Below are 17,170 nucleotides of genomic sequence, written 5' to 3'. Positions count from 1 at the left end.
CAAAAAATATAAAAAAAAATGTGGTGTGATGTGATGTGGCACATCTCCAAAACCATTGAATTCAAATCGTAAAATTTATAATTTTAAACGAATTGTGGAATCCCAGAGTCTTTTTTTTTTTAATTTGGAGGTTTCACAATTCCTTAGATTTTACAATTCAGATCTAATAGTAGAGAAAATGTCAAACAATTTTTTAAAAATAAAAAATAAAAATGTGATATGATGTGATACACCTCACAAATCATTGGATTCAAAATATTAACTCTATAATTTTAAACAAATTGCGAAATCACCAAATCTTTTTTTTTGTGACTTTGTTATTTGTACTCACTTTCGCTTTGTGGGCCCAATTCAAACACATTGCCACGCACATGAGCACATCACATATAAAGTTGTGCTCCGCCAAGTCCGCTCATGATTACCAAAACAATACGGGCCCATTAACACACACACACGAAAATCACTCAAAGCTTGAAGCTTTCTTTGCCTTTGTATTCATAAGTGCCAGAAGTATAATTCAGAGTGCCGGCAAGTTAGCCGATGATTAATGAGTAGTTACACCCACAATCAAATCACAAATGGCAAACGTTTGTGATGGTGGTGGACAGATTGTAAAACTGGGGATGGGGTTTTGTGGGTTAATGGGGACCCACACACACATCGAGGAAGGCATAATATGATTTGAGCTTGACAGCTTGGTTTTCTTCGCCCTAAACGGCTAAATCCACTCTTTATAAACTACCCCATCCCTTCTCTATCTCTCACACTCATTCGAATCCATTACAAGTTTCTCTCTTTTTCATTCCAACTTCGATTTCATCGAAAAAATTTAGTACCCATAAACAGTTATGGCGGAGGAAGTGTCAAAGGTGGCCGCAGAGGGAGGGGTGTCTAAAGTGGTGGAAGAGGAGGTGGTGGTGGTGACTGATGTGAAACAGGCGGACAAGATTGCAGCAGAGAATGTGGTGGAGAAGGAGCCGCCAGTGCCGGAGACTGAGGAGGAAGAGGTGAAGCCAAAAGGAGCAGTGGAGGCTGAGGTGGAGAAAACCAGATGTGATGACGCTGAGAAGGTCCCTCTGTCTGGTTCTTTTGAGGAAGAGAGCACTAATGTTGCTGATCTTCTTGGTTCAGAGAAGGAAATTCTTGATGAGCTTAAGCAGCTTGTTCGACATGCGCTTAATAAGCACGAATTCACCAGTTCAATACCACCGCCAGAATCAGCACCCATAGAAGAAGCCAAAACAGAGGAACCCACAAAGCCAGAGACAACGAAAAATGAAGCAGAAAAGGAAGAGAAAACTAAAGTAGCAGAGGCGGAAACAGAGGTTATTGAAGAAAAAGTGGCAACTACTAATGCTGTTGTTGATGATGATGGTGCTAAGACTGTTGAAGCAATCGAAGAAACAATCGTGGCAGTCTCTTCCTCTGTTTCACAAGACCAACCCAAAATGTCTACCGAAACAGAGCCTGAAACAAAAGCTACTGTGGCAGCAGAGGAAGAGAATAAGACTAAAGAAGACAAATCCGAGATCCCATTACCTCCAGAAGAGGTATCCATATTTGGGGTTCCATTGCTGGCAGACGAGAGAAGCGATGTGATTCTGCTGAAGTTTCTCAGAGCACGAGATTTCAAAGTCAAAGATGCATTCACCATGCTCAAGAACACAATTCGCTGGAGGAAGGAGTTTGGGATTGATGAATTGCTTGAACAGAACCTTGGTGTTGATGATTTGGGGAAAGTAGTGTTCATGTCTGGTTTTGACAAAGAAGGACACCCAGTTTGCTACAATGTGTATGGGGAGTTCCAGAACAAGGAGCTTTATCAGAAGACATTCTCAGATGAAGAGAAGAGACAGAGGTTCTTGAGATGGAGAATTCAATTCCTTGAGAGGAGTATCAGGAAATTGAATTTCTCTCCTGGTGGGATTTCCACAATTGTTCAAGTCAATGACTTGAAGAATTCACCTGGACCTGCTAAGTGGGAGCTTAGACAAGCAACCAAACAAGCTCTGCAATTGCTCCAAGACAACTACCCTGAATTTGTAGCCAAACAGGTATGTATATATATACACATTCCCTTAATCAGTTAATCCATAACCAAACAGCCTTACTCTTGTAAATGCTTCAATTTTTATGTATTGGTTTCAGGTGTTCATCAATGTGCCATGGTGGTACCTTGCAGTCAACAAAATGATAAGTCCATTTTTGACACAGAGAACCAAAAACAAGTTTGTGGTTGCAGGTCCTTCAAAATCTGCAGAGACCCTTTTCAGGTTTGCTTTACTTGGTCTTTTCTCTTTCAGTTTCTGACAGATTGGTCTTAAATTGGACTCTTTCATGTACATATATGTATATACATACACAATCAGGTATATGTCTGCTGAGCAATTGCCTGTTAAGTTTGGAGGACTAAGCAAAGATGGTGAATTTGGGACAACTGATGCTGTCACTGAAATCACTCTCAAGCCAACAGCAAAACACACTGTGGAATTCCCAGCTACAGAGGTAGCGAGTTCTGCTTTCTTTTTTTCTTTTTCTTTTTTTGTCCTTTATTTGAGAATCCAAGAAAAACCTTTGACTTGGTCTAAAAGCTAAAGAAATATATCTGTCACAATGTTTCTTGGATTCTCTGTTGACATCTTCCATTTGTCTGCTATGTTTTTGGTAGTTTTTGACTTATTGCTAAGCAATTGTCTTCAACCTGCCACATAAGCGGGTTGATTAGCAAATTTTTGTCTTCTCTTTGCTTGCTTGATTAGTGTTGCACTAATTGATGATTAAAATGATATATGCAGACATGTTTACTGACTTGGGAAGTAAGAGTGGTGGGATGGGATGTGAGTTATGGAGCAGAATTTGTGCCAAGTTCACAAGAAAGCTACACAGTGATCATTCAAAAGAATAGAAAGTTTGCTTCAACTGAAGAACCAGTGGTGTGCAACAGTTTCAAGATTGGTGAGCCTGGAAAGGTAGTTCTCACTATTAACAATCCAACATCCAAGAAGAAGAAGCTCCTCTATCGCTTGAAGACCAAGACTTGTTCAGATTGAATCAAAATCTATATCTATTTTGGTTAAGATGTTTAAAAGAAGTGAAGAACATGAAAGGTGCTCTGCCCTATGAGAGACAAATTGAGATCTTATATTAAGGCTAATTGTTCTTGAAGTTTGTTTCTTTACATGTTTTCAAATCAATTTTTGTTAGGATAACTACTTTGGTGAAATCGAATTAATATTTGTTGCTGATCCTGGTAAAAGTTGAATGAGTGTGTTAAAAAATTATATATATGTTATTATTATATGAATTTAGTACATGTGTTTGCTCACATTTATTTTACTCTCGTCTCTTTTTTTTTAAAAAACCATTGAGAAATATGATTTTCGTAGGATTCGAATATTAGACACACATATGTCTAACCTAATTGATTGTCATACGAGTCATCTCTCTTTATCTCTAATGTGCTTGAGTTTCATATATAACATGGTATCAGAGTAAATATTAGTGTGGGCGAGTGTCACGAATTATTAGCATAACCTCGAATGACATATAAACAAAGGTTAAGCTCATGACAATATATTAACAAGCCCGTGTCCCTCATGTGACCTCGTGTCCCATTACGGACAAATTTCATTACGGACAAATTTCTATCCCGTGTTTGAGCTCGTATTTCTAAGGTTCATGGGCTCTTAATTTGATAGAAAAAGTTATAATTTGATTGGACTAGTAATTTGGGTTACTTTAATTTAATCCATGTAATCATGGTTTAGAGGCATCAATATTCTCTTCATCTTTTGAGTCTTTTTAGGCGTGAACTATGGACATGCTTTTACCTTTAAAAAGAACGGTTAATTATACATTATAGCATCAAAAGATAGGGATTGTTACAATTTGGTCATCAAATTTGTATTTGTTACAAAATCATCATCTAAAGTGAAAAAATGAGATAAAATGTCACTCGGGCAGCTTTTGCTCAAATCCGATCAGATTTGCTGTTGATGAGGCATTAAATTAACAAATATTACTAAAAAAATGCTTAGGTGGAAAATAAAAAAAAAACTTGTTTGGCGTTGCAGTTGATTTAGCGCCAACAAAAACCTTGATTTGGCAGCCACAATCCATGTTAAATTTGTTACAAACTAGTCACTCAAAGTTTTTAAATGACATAATATAGTCAAATATCCTAATAGGCAGAATCCGGTTTGGAGTCAGATGGTGGCGTTTCTAAGGCCCTCGAGAATCCGATTTGGAGAGTGAGATTCCTTGTTCGTCCTACCTTAGAAAATTTAGATGGACTTTTCAAGTCACATGTTAAGTTGCCACATAAGCATTTGTTGAGCAAATTTTGTTGACTAAATGCCACATAAACAGGAAACCTGACCGAAACTATGTCAAATCTGCCCGGGTGACTAAATTGTGTCATTTTGAAACATTGGATGATGACATCGTAACAAAATTTCTTTGGGTGACTAAAGTGTAACAACCCATATATTTCAGTGCTGTAAAGTATAATTAACCTGGTAACTTATCTTTGGTGTTTGATAGAGTATTTGTCTACTGTTTAAAAGTTCTAATATAAGTTCTAGCAAATGGACTAACTATTCCACAATTGCCCAAACTTTGCTATAAGCCCATTCTAATTTTATTTTGGAGCACAATTCTTTAATTTTTGAAAATCATATTTTTATTTTTATCGATTTTACAAATCTAATGATATAGTTTTTTGTTTGAAGTAAAAATTAAATTCAACATAAAAATATATAGAACATAGAATGTTTTGAATTTATATCCAAAATCAAAAAATTTCATGCGTTTTTTACGATTTTTGTTTTTGTAAAAAAAAAATGATTGAATTGATTAGACGAATGATCAAAATACAAATATGATTTTTTAACCCATCCCCTATGTGATATATACCACATACATGTTTTCTTTATTAGACTTGAAAGATCGGATAGTGTAGATAAAGGGTGTCCATGATCGATTTCGATCAGTTTTTATTGATCTTTTAACGTAAATTTAATTAACCATTCAGTTTATTATTGATAGTTTAATCGGTTTTTTGAATTTTTCTGATCGATCTTCACTAACATACATTTGACAATAACCGACCAAATGATCGGTACGGTTTGACACGATTTTTCACGACAATCCTATAAGAATCTTTAGTGGGACACTTTTCGTAAAGCTGGTGTAGAAAAAAACTAAAGTAGACGACATTCTTCTATTGATATAAATAAATTAGATGATAATAAGATAGTACACACATGATAAAGAATTACATAAAAACTTGGCAAAAAAATATTAGTTACAGATGGTAATGCTTTTTTAGGGCATGATGAATGCTCCGATATCATTAGGGTTTAGTCCTCATCAAAGCCACCTCCATCCATGTCCATATAATCATGGTCTTCTGCTGTCCCTTGCTCAGTATCTCCTGCTGCCTCATTGGATATAACCACATCAGGGGCACGAATCTCTTCTGGCTCGTCTATCCTTCAGCCACCTCCATAGCTTTCATATTTTCATCACTGAAAAATGATGCATAGGGCTTGGAGACCTGCAGGATATCAACTTATTAGTATTAACTGCTACCAGGAACACCTTTTAACTTTAGAACGAATCGGAAACTATTATCAACATATGAAAAATAAGGTAAGCATAAGTCTTCAGATGCATCCCCTCCTGCAACACATATATTGTTGACTAGCCTGAAATATCTCCGACTTGATTGTTCGCAAAGAACAAGTTAAAAGAAACCACAGTGCATCGTGAATAAGTCTAAAATGAATACTCACCTTAAATAAAACATTCCTCTTCTCAGCACTTTCTATCAAGTTGTTCCACTGCCCATCATTTCTCAATGCTGATGCGGACCCAACCACCTAGAGAACCAAATCAAAGCTTTAGCTCATGTAGCACTAGAGAAAGTTACGTGTGTTGTTTGAGAGCATCTGATAATCAAACCTCTCTTTAACGTCAAACTTACCAGCACAGAAGATTTTGCCCGGGTAATTCCAACATTCATTCTCCGAAAGTCAGAAACAAACCCAATTCCTCTGTCCTTATTAGCCCTAACACATGAAAATATGGCCAAGTCCTTTTCTCGACCCTGGAGATGGTGTTTTATTTCACCCAACATCAGATATATAGAACAGCTAAGAATGAGGGGAAAAGAAAACCCCACACACACATGCACGCACAGAAATGTAAATGCATGGAATAGTTCTGTAATGAGAAGAATGAAATGACACCTTACCTGGAAACCATCAACAGTATTAATGTCCACTAGTTGATCCGATTCCACAACAAACGCATCTTTAAATCGATCTCGGAAAAGCTTGACTTGATGCCTGTATGGGGATATAATTGCAAGCTCAGAACTTGACTTTAGCTCTGGATACAAGGTCACCAGTTTTCGATACATGTGGAGAACAAAGTCAACCTCATCAGTATTCACCCAAGATCCACTTCCTGAGGGTTGGCTCTCTTTCCCTTCATATATATCAAAGAACCAGAAGGGCCCAAAGCAGCGGTAATCATGCCAGTCATGCTTTGTTCGACTCTCAAGATCAGGCCCATCCGTCAGTGCCTCATCATAGAACTCCTTTGAAGGAAAGTGTCTTATCTGTTTAGAGAAAGATGATAAAAATGATTTGATGACATAGTGATGGTGTCATTGGTGTGTAGTAAAAGAAAGTATTGTAGTTTCCCATATGGTCAAAACTTGAGTGGTAAAATACTTGTGTGAATGCTCTGGTGAGACAAAGAGCACACTTGAGAGAAAGATAACACTAAGAGTGTTTGGATTGAGGGATTTGGGGGGAATGGACGAGAAAGGAAAGGAAGTTTCCTTCCAATTCCTTTGTTTGGATAGTTTATAAAAATTTAAGGGGGGGATTTGAGAGGATTTGGCAGGAAGATTTCATTAAATTTTTGTCAAAATTCTTCCTCCCAAAAATAGAGTCATTGGGAGGGAAGGATAATTAATTAAGTTATTTATAAGTTAAAACCTATTTTAACCTTGAACATAATAATTAAACATAAGAAGTAGAGATAAATTAGTAAATTAAACCATTTTTCTTTCATTTCCTTTTTTATCTATCCAAACATGAGAAAGAGAAATGTATTCTCCATTCCCTTCCCTTCTCTTCCCCCAAATCCCTCAATCCAAACACACTCTAAGTACTTGTGTGAATGCACTAGTGTGACAAAGTGAACAGTATATTGAACAATCAAAAGCAATTAATTGCAGCACATATTTAATTTCTGAATTGCCATCATCAACATAATAATCTATGTATGCCAAAGTTTTGGATCTGACCTCTGGATGCATTCTGTACTGCATCTTCAGCATATTTACTGGATAACCAGCTCTTTGCAATCTCTTGAACAAACTTGTGCCATAGCTTCAATTTTGGAAATGCACATAAGAAATAGGATCAGAATATTTCACCACAAGCATGTTGAACTACATTACTTCAAAATTTTCTAGTTTCCATACCCATATTTTTCAGAGACAGATGAAATCACAGTGGCCGGAAGCTGAACAGGATCACCGACCTAAAATACATTGAGGGGGGAATCAGATATTTGATTGCAAGCCAGAACCAAACCACTATCCAAGCAGCATATCACTTTCAAAAATCCCATGCATGTTCCTAAATGGCCTTGTTTAAGACCACAGTCCAATTCAAGGCCATATGAGATGCTTCCAACTATCTTATTATCTGTAAATGTAACTTATTGTGTCCTTCCCCCACAGGGAATACCAAAAAAAAAAAAGAACACCAGAAATACTTGTTTGCATCCATTGGCCAGAGGAACGAGAGTGGCCGGTTCCACCTGTTCAATGAGAAAATAACAGAGTTAATGAAAAATGATATTTTAGAACCACTAATAAATGCACCAACCCATATAGGGCGTTTCAAGAGCAAGTGTCATGCATTTCATGCTATATATTAATGCATCATAAACTGCATATCATTTGAAAGTCTATTTAAATAAAAGAGTACAAAATTAAAATAAAATGCAATCCATCAATCTCCTATGCAACAAATACACAAAACATAACTGTTGCTCCGCTTTTGTGGGATATATATGCATCCTTTCTTGCCCTTTAGTAGCAAGGAAAATGACCTTCTGAACTCTTGTAATGTTAGCACTATCGCATATAGTTTTTAGCTTCCCTTGCGTAACAAGTGGCATGACAAAAGTTTCAACTCACAAATTAGAACATTCATTATCAGCACATATAGGTGCTTCAACCAATTCGGCATATAAATTAAGCAATTTTTTTTTTTCCGTTAAAAGTTATCTCAGGGCTCAGATATCTCTGTTGTGCTCAAGTTTTCTTAAAAGAGAACTCCACCAACACATTATATTTACACTTTCTTGCATTGAACCTTCACTTGAAAAATATATGAGTAAGAAATGTATGTCCTCCAATAGACAAAAATGCAAGAGAGAACCACTCACAGCTTGAGCAGCTTCATCAATTATAACAACATCAAAACCACGACCCAGTTTACTAAACAGTACTGAGCCACTGAAGCTAAGGGTGGAGAAGACCTGCCAATACAAAATTCTTAACGGTAACATATCTTTTCTACAACAGTAAAATAAAATTCATTGAAAAGGCACCAAGGGGGTGCAACCAAGGTTGTTAAATCGTAAAATCGAATCGGAATCGGAGAAGGGGTGTAAAATTGGAATCGTAAAATTGTAAGATTTTACAAACCATGTAAAATTATGAATAATTCTCAATAATGTTCCAAAAATAACATAAAATTTATTGGATATATTTTTGAACCATATTTTTGTTTTATTTTGGTCCGACAGGGTCCCTTTACAACCAAATACGTATTTAAAACTACATTAAAATTAAAAAAAGAAAAAGAAATACAAACAATTGCAACAAATTTTAACGATTTTACTCGCAATTTTATGCGATTTTACTGATTTTAACATATATTTTACTCACGATTTTATGTGATTTTGTGCGATTTTACAATCCTTACGATTCCACTGCTATTTAACTAGGTTTCTATAGGTATGATCGTAAAATCGTATGATTTTACAATCAAAATCATGATTTTAACTACCTTGGGTGCAACCCTTGTGTTGCATCGAACTTTCAAGTTTCAACACAAGATCTACGTACAATGTCAGCCTCATCCAGAACTGCAGCGCGGATACCTTCCGAATCCCCTCCAGCAGATCCATGTTTCTGTTTATTACTAGATGAATCACCAAGTTTTTGCTTCACCTGCCAGGAAAACCCTTTACGGTTAAAATCCCAACAGATATAACCATTCAACAAGACATTTGGTATAAAAATTCTCAATTTAAAATGAGTAAATAGAATTCCATACTAAATCTCAAAGATACATATAATTCACAAAAACTCTTATCATCTATTCTTTTGATACATTTTACATGATTTAGGTCTCTAGTTTTACTTTCTCGTGTTTTAGCTACCTTGTATCTAACTTGTTATATAACTCAGTATATGCTTATGATTTGTCCCTCCAATAATATTCTTAGCTTCTTTTATGGCTCTTTGTACGTTTTATAACTATAATTGTCTCTACAATTATGTAACTTCCTATAACATTCTCTTTACTAAAAAAATTCCTTTCCTAACATCCTCATTTCACACCATGTTTTTTTGCCCTCACTCATTTATCACTACACCCCGATTCTGATTCAACTCGTCGTCGCAGGTTATGTCCCAACTAATTTCTCATTTTGATTAAATGTCATAGGTTTGACAAAGTTTTATACTGGCTACCAATCTACCATAACTCTCCTCCCTTAACCGGGCTTGGAACCGCTTGCAAGCGCAGGCGGAGTTGGGGGAACACAACCACAGAGGCACCATCCTTGCTAAAAAGGGATTAAATTCAACAAATTACTAGATCTTGTTAGCCAAGTCAAAGCCATTGGTTGAGACTGCCATTTGTTATCCAAGCTCATAATGGTGGTACCAAAAATTGTAAGTAAAAAAAACGATCATATATCTTAAAAAGTGTATACGTTAACGACAGATACATACAAGGTCATCCATTGCGACCGACTTGACAGAATGGTGAGCTTTGAGACCAATACGCACAATTTTAGGGTTATATATGTGAACATTCTCATCACGAACACCTAGACAGAGTGGCGTCACCTATAAAGTTGATTAAAAATACAATTACAAACAAAAGAATACAGGAACTGGAAGAACAACACATGATAAGAAAGAGCATAATTGGCCACTGCAATATTCAACATTAACAAAAGATTTCCAAGTAGAATCATCCATGCGCCCAATTCCATGCAAGGATAAACTCATACCACATGTATGCTTACCCTACAATCAATCCGCAAAACTTCTTCAACCTACCCTAATTTGTGGGACATCACCCCATTGATTTTAGCAAGCTAGTAAGAGATGAAAAGAATCTGAAATGTACAAAATTAAAAAACAGCATCCAGCATTGTATCATAGAACAAATTTAAGCACAACAGAAAGAAGCAAGGGCATTGCGATTAGAAGTCATACCATTCTGAAGAAGACGCAACACAATTTCATCAAGTGCGGAGTTTGAAGGAGCACATACCAGCACTTTTACACCATACTTGCGACCCGAATCAACAACTTCTGGTTTCTAGAAATCAATGAAAATTTAGACGAGTTGATTCTTCTCAGATCACAATTATAACATGACGATTAGAACTCACCATATCATTCCCAGTGGTTGGGAAAAAACCATCATCCCCATCCTCAGGCATAATATCATCTCGAGGATTAGAACCAGTTAACCAAGGAGACGCTCGTTCCCAATGCTTGCATCTGCAATTATAAAACAATACAGTCAGCCACCAGAGGAAAAATGGGAAACGACAACTGGGATGAAAGGGAATTTGAAAGCTCCAATTCCTAAAATAGATTGCTTCTTGATACAACCATAATTTTTGTATGACTCTTCAACGAAGATGGGAATTCAAAGCTCTGCCCTTAAGCAGGATGGTCAGAAGATTTACCACTTCAACAAGTGGTGCTACTCGATACAACAAAAAGAATATCAACATTCTAGTTGCAAAATAGGCGACTTCGATTTGTTTACTTCCATATTTTTACCTCCTTTCTATAGAGGAAACCTTAAGCTTTTAGAGTGAGCTTCTCCCAATTTATCTCACATACAACAATCTCAAAGACCAAATTCACTTTGGGTCACCTTACTCATCTTACAAGTGAGTATATAAAATACTGAATTTGGTAACTCAGACACTCACACTCATATTTTCTCTCTCAACAAAGTTGATTATGATATGAATATTTGGTCCCGTAACGTGTTCTAATAGGAATGAAATTTCAACATGATAAGAAAAAAAAGGCCATGTATATTTGATGACTTCCCAAAGAGACATCCAAAGAATTTTCATATGCTTATGAAAATTGAAAGAAAAAAAAAAAGACTGAAGAAGATCAATACTCATAGAGACTTTAGAGATAGATGGACATTAAAGAAATCCTGGATTAAATATGTAAACATCATAAAATTATAGAACAAAGTTAGTCACCAAACATACTTCTCTTGAAGAGGTGGTTCTGGTCCACGTTTCACTTCCCGTAATCCACCCCTGCATGGAGGAAGAACACCATGTATTACACAATAAAGTCTAAGATTGAAAACATCACGATATTGACTTCCCAGAACAAGACAAGAGATGCTAACAACCCAAGAATGATAGTCTTAATGCCAGAATAAATATAGACAATAAAAATATGTACTTGATGTGCACTGTTGATGGAGTTGCATGTAAAATGGCACTAAGAAGTGCAAGAATGGTCTGAGTCTTCCCAGTACCTGGAGGGCCCTAATAAAGTGTTACACGAACATAGTTAGACAATACCAAGTTTTAAGTAAATGAAACAAAAATAAAGAGTACTATTGCCAATAACAAACATTAATCTTAGCTATGCATCCAGTTAAGGAAGCATAGGTACAGAAAAAAATAACAGCATATTAGGCAAAACTGTAAGTTTGTGCAGTGGAATAAAAAGATCACACCAATGTGGAAACTATAAGCTCTACGGACTACAGGTATTCAGGGAGGGAACAAAAACAAACATTTATAAAGGTAAAAGCCAAACCTGTATCAGGACAAAGGGTTTACGCAATAGACCAGCCTGAAACAGAAAAAAATTTCTTAGTCTGATAGGGGATTACATTCTAAATATAAATAACTACAAAAAGGCTTCAGCGATGATGAAAAATAAATCCCAAGTCTCAACACCCACAATGGAGCAATTGAAACCAATCCTAAATTTTTGGGATAAAGGCTCGGATAATGATGATGAAGAGTTGGAGAAAAAACTCACCTGTATCGCTTCTTCATGAGACTCATTCGGGTTTTCATGCATATAGTCATGAAGAGGTCCAGAAATTAGCCAGGCCTGATCATCAGATCTAAAATTCTTTTCGGCAGCCATTAATATTAAGTCCTTGAATGGAAGAGACTCAATTGACCGTAAATTAATATATTCACGAGCAATTGTTGACAAACTGCAAATCTGCAAATATTGCATTTCCCTACGCGTAAGTCAAATACATAGCTAATAGAAAACCTATTAAAGGTTACTTTGCTTCAGAAGAACCAACTAGTTACACAGAAATACTACACTGTTCAAAAAAAAATTGCATCAAATTGCGAGACCTATATCATGTGACGCCTCAATTTTCCCTTATAGGTCAGGATAAGATATGAGCATTGTTAGTGCCTAATTGTTACTGTTTATTAGAATAAGAAATCGAAAACAACACTGAAAGGCATATGAAACAGTGAAACCCCACTAAAAAAAGTTTATGTTCATCAAATTACCTTAAGACAGAACAAACGTTTATCCACTACTTTGGTTGGAGAAGTAACTAGAGACCACATGTTTAACAGCCTTGTACTTGATCCAAAGGCATCTGCTTTTACATTCATGACCTCTCCGGCTAGGTACATCCTAAGCCTAAGGCGATTCGACTGGCGATGATCCACCAAAGCAAATGCATACGTCTCAGGGATTGTTGCTCCCTCCTTGACCTACACATCCATGAAGAAGTCAATACATCCATGAAGAAGTCAATAAGACAGATTTCATGCAAAATTTGCTGCATTGATATTGGTCATAAGAACACACATAAGTTCACCGAAGAAAAGAGGGAAATGGGGAAGAAGTGGGAGATAAGACCCATTGTTATTGTCATTTTTTTTTCTTAACGTCAAATCTTGGATGCAAAGTTACAAATATCGCAACTTCAATTTTCCTTTCCCATCTATCATATTCTCAAGAACCATAGGGTAAGCGGCTGATCAAACAAATGACAATTACAAATTTAAAGCAAAACATAACTGCTAATAACAAGAAAATTTTGCAAGAACACTCCACGAAAAAAGAAAAGAAAAGAAAGAACAATTGGGAATAGAGCTTCAGTTTCAAATGAAGAAAACGCGTGGAAATAAATAAACATGGGGAACAAGAATAATTTCAAGGTCATGGACAAAGACAATGCACAAGTAAGAAAACTCATAGAAGATTAATTACTTGCTCAAACAGAAAACTCAGAGAAGATAACTAGGCCACTCGCGAGAAAGGCAAAAAAGAGAACTTGTGATTAATAAAAAAAATAAAACAAGTGTGATCACCTCCTCCTTTGACAGCAGTAAGAGATCGTTCTGTGATATCTGTTGCTCATCTTCATCGTTGGGATCATAGGTAAGCGATGGTTAGTGGAAACCATCAGCCTCATTGCATTCAACCGCTAGCCTAAGCTTCCACTCTCTCACTGCAATGCCAAATACAAAGGCTACACAATTACAATCCATCAAAAAAGCTTCACACAAATAAAATCCTCAGTGGTTACAAGGGTAACACTGGAAAATATTAGAAGTTAGAGCAATCAAATAGATTAGTATTCAACTTGGTGATCAATAAACAATGTCAGCACATGAGAAATTCAATCTTCATGTCGTGTAGGACACTCATGCCTTTAACTTACGACAGAAAGTTAAGAATAATATTATTACTATATTTCCTTTTCTTCCAGTTCCACTGAATAATCTTACGAACCAAACAGATGCTGAGTGCAAAATAGTTTACCCTCTTCTTCATCTTTCTTCTGAATAATCTGAGCCTTTACTTCTTCAAACAAAAGCGGCTCAAAAGTTGAAAGATGATCATCAACATCTATGTAGCTGTTCTTCACCTCCTTTAAATCCAAATAAGCTGCATTAAACCCCTTTTTGCTATGTCTCTGTCTCAGAAAGAGAGAAAAACAATGAGAAAAGTTCATCCTAAAAAAAATTAACATAGATTTATAATATATATATATATGTAGATGGAGACATTGGAGAGCAAGAGACGTACTTTATCAGATTCCTTGAGGAGTCGAAAATAGTCCCAACCAAGTATGATTCTGCAAAAACGACTGATTGAAATTTCCTCCTGCAGCTTGACTTTGTCCACAGCCATGGAGAAGGGCCAATAACTTTGTGCCTGGTAGGAGAAACGGAGTGAGGTTTTGGGTTTTGGGAATTGTAGTATTTATTTATGGGGCAACCAAATGAACCAATACATACATAATTAGGAAAACTTGTTCCAATGGCAATAAGAATACCTTAAAAAAAATTAAGTATAATAAATTAATAACACAAATCTTTAAATTATTTTTATGTCCACTGATTTTTTTAAAAAAAAAAAACTTAAAATTTAAGTATAAGAACACAAATGTTTAGAAGGTTAATAGTACATTTGTTCACTGAAAGATACCCCATGTTCAATTTGCACACTGAAAGATTTTTTTTTTGTCAATCTGATACACCAAAGTTTCAATTTGTGCCAAATTGCACCGTCGGTCAGATTTGTCCAGTTTAGAGCAGTCAACGTGCCCATGTGACATGTTGACCGTTAAGTTTTCTTTCCATGTGGAATTAATGCATTAACCTAAAACATAAAAATGATGTGGACAAATCTCCGCCTAAGCAAATCTAATCGAGGTGCAATTTGGCACAAATTGAAACTTTGGTATATCATATGCTATGAATAATATCATTCGCTCATCCTCCACTCATAGATCACAAAACAGACATGTATTAATTTTTGTCCCAGATGAGTTACACAAAAATAATTCATCCTCCACTCATAGATCACAAAACTTTAATTGTCCCACATTCCTTACTTTACTACTTTGTGTCCAGAAGGTTAAAAAAAACTTAAATTCCTAAAACACGAGATTTTCATAGTTATCAAACAAAACATATAACCTTTTGCCCAGGCTAAAGGAATATCTCCATCGCCCAAAAAAACAAGGCGTGAAAAATAACTAAACCCCATAATTCTCATGACCATACTACACCTTGTCCATTAGCTATTATCCCCATCAGTCTCAATAATCACACAGAACACAAAAAATCACAAAATCCGTAGGGCAAAACAATCATACCACATTCCTAGCAACAGTATCACAAACCAAAAGAGAACAAGGAAAGCAGGCGAAAATCCTGGTTATACCTGAGAGAGCGGGACAACAGCGACGACCTACATTCGAAACATTGAAATACCTAAACGAAATACAGAAACATATCAGACATTCAAGAAAAACGTTTGCCAAATTAAAACCAAAAACCACAAAAAAGAGTTCCAGAGAGAAAGAGGGATGCCTTGTGTGTTTGTTTTGTTGTGGTGTTGTGGGGGGTTTTGGTGAGCGATTTGTTTGTTGGTGGGTTTGGGATTTTACGGAGACGAGCGACAGAGGGCGAATGTATGAGTGGGGCGACACAGTGAGGATGAAGAAGAATTATGTACTCCGTAGTAAATCATATGATATATTTGTTGCATTAAATAAAACCCTAACCGCCAAATATCTCTAAAACCCTGGTTTTAAAAAAAATAATTGAAATTGCATCGCTCTTCTTTTTCTTTTTAATTATTCAATAATAAGTTGTTGGTTCAACCGGTGGTTCAATTGGTCAACCAATCACCACCGTATGAGTTCATAGCTTTTTTTCCCGCGCCATTTGGATTTTTCTTGTCAGGGTTTCGATCCTACTTCTTAACCCTAAAATCAACTTATAAAATGAAAGTAAATATTTTTTTAATCAAAATACTTGGACCATTGCTTGCAAACTTGAGATAGTCTATATCCCCTGAATATACTATGTTTCGATACTAGATATGATTCAAATGGACTAAACTAAAGATTTAGTCTAATTTATCATAAGATAATAGCATCGATGTTTGAAAAGAGAATTGATACATTCTCCCCACCTAATTCCATCGATATTCTTTTTGTACAAATTAATTCAAAATAATAATGACGAACACAATTGGTCTAAATGGTTAGACCGTCATTATGTTTAGGATTCAATGTATAAAAAGAAAGAAAATCGAAAGATTTTGAATATTTCCAAACCCTAAATAGTAAATACTAACTTATGAAACGAAAGTAACTACATTTCTTTATTAAGACAATGAGATTGATACTATTAAATACCAAACTGTTTCCCTCTATCAAATTGCGTACCATCCAATTGATGCAAAATATTGGCATATAATGGGTTTCCATAATGATTAAAATGATCGGGATGTCAAACAAACACAATATTTTCACATATATAATATTAGTTTTGACGCTTTAAAGTTAATCATATTTTTCAACGATATTTCAAAAAAAATGATAAGAAAGAAGAAAAATGATAAATAAATGTCTGCAAAAGATTAAAATGCAACCTTTTATTCAAACTTGAAACCCAAGAAAATGTAATCACTCTAATCTGCCTTGTAGATCTCATGCTTGATAGTCAAGGCGATTGAATGGACCTGTCTACTCTAGCTAGCCAGGCAGATTGGCAATAAATGGACTGGACAAAGATCCACTAATCAAAACGGGCCTTGAAATAAAGGCCGAGACGTTATTTTTCTGGGCTTAGATGACAGTGAACAAAAACTAAGCCCAAATTCAAATCAAGGGCCGGAATATTGGATTAAATTGGGCCTTTAAATAGAGGCCCACACATTCTTTAGTTTGGGCTTACGTCATATAGTAAACAAAATCCAAGCTCAGCTTCAAAATATGGGCTTAAACTCGAGAAAATGAATTTGACCCTTTTTTTTTGTAACTGATAATAACATCAT

At 35.8% G+C, this 17,170-nt stretch overlaps 1 protein-coding gene and 1 pseudogene across 1 annotated transcript; one reads left to right on the top strand and one right to left on the bottom strand.

Moving 5' to 3' along the window:
* The first annotated feature begins 527 nt into the window (after nucleotides 1-527).
* LOC120001697 (patellin-3-like) lies at nucleotides 528-3,327 on the top strand. The gene is made up of 4 exons (XM_038850120.1): nucleotides 528-2,054; nucleotides 2,149-2,273; nucleotides 2,370-2,505; nucleotides 2,796-3,327. The coding sequence occupies exons 1-4, from the start codon at nucleotides 849-851 to the stop codon at nucleotides 3,048-3,050; spliced, it is 1,722 nt and encodes a 573-aa protein (XP_038706048.1). The 5' UTR covers nucleotides 528-848; the 3' UTR covers nucleotides 3,051-3,327.
* Nucleotides 3,328-5,202: 1,875 nt separating this feature from the next.
* Nucleotides 5,203-15,843, bottom strand: LOC120001599 (annotated as a pseudogene).
* Between the last annotated feature and the right edge of the window lie 1,327 nt (nucleotides 15,844-17,170).

Source organism: Tripterygium wilfordii, chromosome 7 (assembly GCF_013401445.1).
Source record: "Tripterygium wilfordii isolate XIE 37 chromosome 7, ASM1340144v1, whole genome shotgun sequence".
In the NCBI taxonomy this organism is placed as follows: Eukaryota; Viridiplantae; Streptophyta; class Magnoliopsida; order Celastrales; family Celastraceae; genus Tripterygium; species Tripterygium wilfordii.
The sequence above is the reverse complement of the archived record's forward strand: the minus strand, read 5'-3'. Positions and strand labels throughout refer to the sequence as shown.

Bases quoted from the DNA above. Each gene is read 5' to 3' on its own strand.
- LOC120001697 (XM_038850120.1), top strand. From the start codon at position 849: ATGGCGGAGGAAGTGTCAAAGGTGGCCGCAGAGGGAGGGGTGTCTAAA. The intron at 2,274-2,369 runs GTTTGCTTTACT...ATACACAATCAG, and splicing joins TCTGCAGAGACCCTTTTCAG to GTATATGTCTGCTGAGCAAT. The intron at 2,506-2,795 runs GTAGCGAGTTCT...TGATATATGCAG, and splicing joins TGGAATTCCCAGCTACAGAG to ACATGTTTACTGACTTGGGA.